The following is a 7,596-nucleotide window of genomic DNA, read 5'->3' on the forward strand; positions in this document are numbered from 1 at the left end:
TGAAAATAACTACATCAAAGGAGAAATTCAAAATTACCGAGGGAACAGCAGAAACAAAGAGATGAGTTCTCAGATTCTACAGAAGCAGTAAAGGGAATATTAAAAGAATGTTCACTGCTGTACAACTCTACGTCAATAAACAAGAGAATTCTCAAAGGAAAAATAAAACAGTCTCATACTTGAAAAAAACTAAAAAGGAAGAACAAACAGAAACAAAAATCAGCAGAAGGAAACAGTAAATATTGGAATAGAAATAATTAAAAGAAAGACCTCCAAAGAGATTCTAAAGGTCAATGAAACCAAGAGCTGATTCTTTGCCTTTAGAGGGTTTCTTACCCTGATTGAAGGAAAGAGTTTTTTAAAATATAAAATTACTAGTGGTTTGTGTAAATTGTTATCTAAGACCCCAAAAATACATTACGTGCTTACACCAAGTTTAATTAATTGTACTCATGGTTTCACAAATCCATGATGGGCATAATAATGATTATATACTAACAGGCTTCATTCCTTAAATAGGGTCAGTTGTGGGCCTAAGATGAAAGAGTTTAAAGACAAAAATGGAGTCCATATTTCACAGATGCCACTGCAGTGCCTCTCAGGATTGGAAATCTGCGCTTGAAGCTAGACTTCAGCCTGATCCCCTCTTTCTTGCCTGTCAGTCACATGAATACCTGGAAAATGACAAAAGTGATTTTCTTCAATGCTTGCTTTTCCTGCTTCCTCAGGTAGTTTATCTGAGAATATTGTTATGAATTTTGTCCACCTACTCTTGAATAAATTTTCCATGAGTTAATTTTTTATAACTTATGGCAGAACATTTTTTGTAATTGGTTATGCCATCAGCTCTCAATGGGAAGCTTTCGAGGGTTGCTTTGGACAGATGTTGAAGGAGAACCAGTTAGTGCTGGAGATAAAACCGGAAGCATCTACCATGCCAAGACTGTGGTCTAATCCCCTGAGTCATATCTTCAATTCCCTTTTCAGAAAACTGAAAAGGGTCTCTATTTTTTTCGTAGTAAAGAATAAATAATTGAATGTATATAGGTCACATCTCAATCCCAACCCACTTTGCTCACAGCTACATTTCCTGCCAGACGTTTTAACTTTTAACACATTTTGCTGTTCCATCAGAGCTTTTGTGAATTTGCAAGTGATGTTTTCTCTCTGCCCTCTTTATAATAAAAACCAGCAGCTAGATCTGGTTCAAGCTTTCTGGACCTCAGGCTAACAGGGGTGAAGCCACTTGGAAGTCATGACACAAATACTTAAAGCATTGTTTGATTCACGTTGGAAGTGAAAGTTCTGAAAAAAATTAAACTTTGAAACTTATTCTCTGAAGAATGTTTGTACTTCATATCATGCATGCAATAATACTGATTTGGAACTTAAAACTGAGCAGTGGATAATTTTTCCTCAATGCTGACTACTGGCCTTGGCTTCTGCTGGAGTCTCTAGAATAAATTCTAGAAATTTTTAGGATGTAACAAATAAGAAAATTTACTTTGTTCTGGCATATTAGTATATCCTAAAAGATGCATTTAGAATGGAAGACCCATATATCTAGCATTTTAAGTATGCATAGGCCTGTGTAACTATTTTTGAGGGAAGGGGCACACTTGACAGTGCTCAGGGCTTACTCATAGCTCAGTGCTCAGGAAGCATATGCAGTTACAGGGAGTGAGATCTGGTTCAATGTGTGAAAGGCCAGTGTTTTAATCCCTTTTCTATGTATCTAGACCTATGTTTTACTTTTTTATGGTGGAAAAAAGGTACAAATACCCAGCTAGATTATTTAGATGATCCCAATTTTGTCAACAGCATCCAAATACCATAATAAGGAGTCAGATGGACATCAAACTTCTCTCCATCAGGCCTAGTAGGGGTGTTAACTTTGGCCACATAAATGTCATGGAGCATCTTTGCAAGTTGTTCAATCCAGTGCTTGTTAGCATTGATACCCACAATGAATATAAGTGTGTTCTCAGTTTCTATCTTCTTCCTGGCAGACTTAGTGGTCAGAGAGCACTTGATGGTGACACAGTGGTCAAGTTTGTTTCTCTTGGAGACACTCTTCAGAGGAGGTGATGATGCACAGGTCTTTTTGTGTTTGTAGACACCTTTCAGCTCTGATTTCTTGGCATTCAAAGTTTTGGCTTTGGCTTCCACTTTGGAAGAGGCAGACTTCCTTCTTGGCTTTGGTGTGATCTTTGTGTAAATGGTTTGCATATTTCAATATTTCAATAAGGTATAATTAAATGAAATTAAAAGAAAAGAAGGAAAGTGATGGTTCTAGAGAAAAGGAAAAAAACAGGAGACAATGGTATCATTAAAAGAAGAGAATGGCCCTTCTTGAAGAAGGGTGTGTTTTAGAAAATAAACACACATTTGGGTGGTGCTTGTATGAAGCAGGATCTGATTGGTCTTTGGGGTGATTGAGTTTATGGGATTTGGGGCCACACATGACTCTGTGCTCAGAATGACTACTTGGCGCTCTACGGGGCATACTGATTCAAGGATTGAACCTGATGAAGCAGCATGCTAGGTACAAGCTCTAACTACTGTGCTATCTCTCTATCCCTTAACTGTCTTATCACTTTGTGAAATCAATCAGATTGATATGTTTTCAAACTCAGATATCAGGTATAACCAATCAGACACTAGGAGCAGAGATACCTGCAGTATATAAGCATGGGTCAAAATCCATGACTGCCATGGGGTCCTGGAAGAGAAAGAAACCTTTGTGAGAAGCTGCTGCTGGAAAGGAATGACACCTGGGAAGCTTCAGAGAAGAAGCTGTTGCCATGGGAAGTTGCTGGAGATGCAGTTGCTGAAAGGGAACTGCTCGGGTCCCTGTCCTTAGCAGAGATTGCTGCTACCCTCCTGCAAGCTATTAAATCAAAGCTGCAACACTGCAGACGTCCAGTGGCCAGGATACTGTTCTTCCCCAACGTTCCCAAGAACCCAAGAACCAGATGTCAGACACTTTAGACAACTGATGTTTTGTGTGTATATGGATGAGTGGATAATTGTATTTTCCGTAGTGGAATTAAGATGCCTAGTATTTCTTTCTAGAATATCTATGGTGTTGACATGCTGAAAAATGTAACCGCCTTATATAAGTTGTAGCTTTAGACCTTTCTCCAAAGTTCAACGTTGTCTAGATATTTTATACAATAGTATAGAAATTGTGTATTTAAATGTATTTAAATGTTAAGTCATACTATTATAGTATTATTTAACATTTAAACGCTCTATTGGTATTATTTAAATTATTTAAATGCATTTAAACGCTGTATTAGTATTATTAATTAGTAGTATTACATGGTATTATTTAATATGTAAAATGCTGCAATAGCACAGCAGGTAGGGCGTTTGCCTTGTATGCGGCCATCCCAGCCAAACCGAGTTCGATTCCTCTGCTCCTCTCGGAGAGCCTGGCAAGCTACCAATAGTATCTCACCCACACAGCAAAGCCTGGCAAACTACCCGTGACATATTTGATATGCAAACACAGTACCAAGTCTCACAATGAAGACCTTACTGGGCCCGCTCGAGCAAATTGATGAACAACGGGAGGACAGTGCTACAGTGCTAAAATTTCGATAGTATCTCACTGTGCTTTAACATAAGCATTCAGTAAATCATTTGGGAATAGTCCATTGTGATTAATTAAACCGAATTAGCTAAGTGTGATTGATTAAATCAGAATGTGCATTAAATCCAACTATATTATCAGTTAAAAGTAAGTGAAGATAAAGTGCAAGGAAGGTATTTTGAGACCTAACCCATAAAATTACACGACGTCAGGGGTCCAGTTGGTGGGTGTGACCCCCGCCTACTGGAATTTGGAGGATCTGGGTGGAGGATGCTCGGCCCAAATCCGAGTAGGCTTGGAGATCTCGGCTCCGGAACCCGCGTGACTTTGTCCCTCTGCCAGTACCTTCATGTGTGCAGAGAGTGGTCTCAGCATGGTGGTGGATGGTCCTGGAGGTCTTTGTCTGCCAGAGCCCTGGTCGGGGCAGGGAGGAAAGCTCAACCCGCTCCCCTCCAAGGGGTCCCGGTGAGTGAGGACAGTCAGGTGGGGGGGGGGCAGGAGACTGCACTGTTCTATTCTGGGAGCTGGTTTTTATAGTCTCTGAGTCTTGTAATCCCTTGTAATCCCGTGTAATCCCATCAACGGCCAAGACTCAGAGACTATAAAAACCAGCTCCTGGAACTGCGCGGCCACATTCGCAGCTGCGCGACATTTTATTATGACATCTTATTTTCTCATTCCTACTTTGAACAACCTGGCAGGCTACCGAATGTAGCCTGCCCACACGGCAGAGTCTGGCAAACTCCCCGTGGCGTACCCAATATGCCAAATACCAGTAGCAATGATGGGTCTCATTCTCCTAAAGAGCCTTGAATATAATCTCAGGGCTAGGATGAAGGAGACGTTACTGGGGCCTGCTCGAGGCAATCGACGAATAACAGGATGATTTGTGATTTGTGATTTTGTGAACCCATAAAACGAGACCATCACTTTTTTGTCAAGCTTGGAGAGATAGGAGCCAAGAATGTTTCTGTCTGGCAATCCAGAAAGCCAAACGTCAACATCTCAAGATGTGAGAAGGAGCTTCAACTTCCAAGAGCACCACCAAAGATACAGTAGTAACCAGACAGTTCTGGTATGAAGGGAAAAACAAGATGCCCAAAAGTAGAGGACCTTTACTAGAATGACTCTGCCACCTACTATGAGTACCTGGTTAAATTATTGGAACCTGATTCTCACTTCTCTCCCAAACATCAGTCCAGTACAGTAGGACACTGTGCTAATTCTTGTAGCAATATCATGAGTTTTGAAGACTCTCAAATCTGAATTCAAATTTATCTCCATCACTTTTTAATTTGCATGGCCTTGCATAAAGCTCTCTAGAACATATCTTTACAATTGTATATGGGAATAACTACTGCTTCTATAAAAGAGCTCGACTATACAAGAAAATCTGGAAATAAAACACAGTAAAAGTAGTTTATAGACTCAGAAAAATATGGTAGTGACCAGAGTATATGGGGATGTCGTAAAAGAGAGAGAAGGAAATGTGGTGACAGACTCTAGAACTTTGGCGGTGGATCTGATGAGGTGTGTATAAATATTGAGGTGTGATGTCATATTCCTGACACATGTCACATCACTAACCCTCCCAGGCTCTACACCCTATTGCTAGGTGTAGCCTTTATTTAAGAAATAAAAGCAGGAGACTCTTTAAAGGGACTGAACTATAAAAGAACACTAATCATGTTAAAGTTATGATGAGAAAATGTGTTGGAGTGTAATCGATGTGCAATTTTCAGAATAGATTTTTTGTAAAGATAATAAAATATCACAACCAAAGTGGAAAAACGATTACAAATTAATAATACTAATACAGCATTTAAATGCATTTTTTGATTGACATCGAGACAGACTTAAGTTTGATTTCTATTTTTTGAGATTTTAATGTTTTATTTGTCCTGAAAATAGACATAGGAAACCCTAGTTAAATGGTGCAGGAAAATAAATTAAATGATCACTGGCATACGTAGAAGCCAAATGGAGACAAAGAAGATCTTGCCTATGAGGAGAATGAGTTCAGCAGCAGGAAATGTTAGAGACAAGATTCTGTGAGAGAGAATGAAAGTCAGCAGCAGGGCAATTAACAGCTCTGACCATTTTCAAGTTGTGTAAGGAAACCCTATCAAGCCACAGCATGAATTTCATAGGTCATATTTTACCTCACCAAGCGGGAGGACAAATGAATCAAAATTAAAAACAAATTTGTTATCTGAAGAAGAGATTTATTAAGTAAAAATTTATCACCAGAAGCAGATAATTTTCATAACTCACAATTCTTATACTTGAAGCAGGCTCCTAAGGAATCCATTGCTGGGACTTTTTTGCACCACGGTTTTGAATGACATCTAGACAAATGTTACAGCAGAAGTAGCATCAAACTTGAGCTTAAAGAATAATATGGATCTCTACCCATCAGATGACTTATGATACAGAGTGAAGAACACCTTCCTAGCTTTTCTATCTAATAAGGATGAAGCAATATGAAGGTCTCAGGGAATCACAACAATGTTTCTTTGAATTCTGAGCTCATTCCACAATCATAAAATGAAAGCAAAACAAGCCACACTATGTCTTGGCAGTGTTGAAGATTTCATTTGTTTGATATTTGATCATAAATTTTTGATAGTTTCTATGATTTTAAATTATATATATATGTCCTCTAAGAATATTTTTAAAGTATAAACTGACTGCTTTGGCCAATTACGAAAAACTTGGATGTTGCAAAAAGAGAGCTTAAATTTCTTGAGTCATTTTTTTTCTGCTGTTGTTTTTATAGCAAATATATTTTTAATAAACAAAGGTGAAATGAAAACAACCAGAGACAAAGATTCATTCCGTGATGGGTAAGGAAATATATATTCAGCTCATTTGTTCCTTTCAGGTTATATTCTGCAGTTGGTAATCTGTGCTCACACAACAACAATGCCAGGGTACAATTATAGGAGGTCTAGTTATGATTTTTAGCAGCATTAGAATTGTGGCATGAAATCTATAAATTTGCTTGCTTGAGCAGACCCAGCAACGTCTCCATCGTAGGACTTCTTCTTACTGTGTTTGGCATATTGAATACTCTCGGTAGCTTGCCAGGCTCTCCAAGAGGGGCAGAGGAATCGAACCCAGCTTGGCCGGGCTGGCTGCTGGCAAGGCAAACGCCCTACCGCTATGCTATGGGATGGAGGAGAAATTTCAAATCTGGAGTAAAAAAGGAAGGAGTTATTATTTAAGCTGAAAATATAAGAGGCCAATGAACAAAAGAAATAGTGTTTTGCGTATCTCCATTCTTCTATTCAGCTAAGACATAAACTGCATGCAATAGGCCAAAGATGTAAACTTTGTACCAAGGTGTTCAATTTTAAGATAAGTAGCACTTCTGAATTAGCTCACAGTTTTCAAAGTTAACATCTGTGAACAGAACATACAGTGTCTTCTGTATGTTGTTTTTATAAAGAAAATTTTATAATTGCCTGAGAGTATTGGCATAAAAAAACTAAAATATAAATCTTTTAAATTAAATTCTTTGTTCAACCTTAAATTTTAGGTGAATTGGGCATTTGATTTGGATAAAATGGGTTGGTATCCCCCAAATGAGAATTTCTGTACTTAACGGGGGGGAAAATGGAGTATTTTGAAAAGCATGAGTTGTCAAAAAATATTAACTTCTACATTTCAGAGGTAGATAAAATGTTTTACATATGTCAAGCCCTAGGTTTGACCATACTATTAATGGCAAGTCATGAAATTAAATAATTACTAGGCATTATCTATAAAGCATCATATTAGTACCACACAGTGACAATTATGGGGAAGGCAAAGTTTGTGGTCTCAAGAAGTTTATTCGAGTAGGAAAATTACAGGCTACACCTAAAATTTACTACCCACATAATAAGGAAAGAGAAATTTGAACGTTTCCAAAGAAATACATTAAAATATGTTTTTTTAAATCTCAACAACTTTGAACCATACTAGAATACTAAGATGTAAACCTTCACCCCACC

The 7,596-nt window shown here is 38.2% G+C and overlaps 1 protein-coding gene across 1 annotated transcript; it reads right to left on the reverse strand.

The window, feature by feature from the left end:
- Positions 1-1,791: 1,791 nt before the first annotated feature.
- Positions 1,792-2,229, reverse strand: LOC130021639 (60S ribosomal protein L23a-like). The gene has a single exon (XM_056112407.1). The coding sequence runs from the start codon at positions 2,227-2,229 to the stop codon at positions 1,792-1,794; it is 438 nt and encodes a 145-aa protein (XP_055968382.1).
- Between the last annotated feature and the right edge of the window lie 5,367 nt (positions 2,230-7,596).

The sequence above is a fragment of the Sorex fumeus genome, unplaced genomic scaffold (genome assembly GCF_029834395.1).
Source record: "Sorex fumeus unplaced genomic scaffold, SorFum_2.1 ptg000018l, whole genome shotgun sequence".
In the NCBI taxonomy this organism is placed as follows: Eukaryota; Metazoa; Chordata; class Mammalia; order Eulipotyphla; family Soricidae; genus Sorex; species Sorex fumeus.

What these genes read in the sequence shown, in the direction of transcription:
- LOC130021639 (XM_056112407.1), bottom strand. Translation starts at nt 2,229, where the DNA reads ATGCAAACCATTTACACAAAGATCACACCAAAGCCAAGAAGGAAGTCT.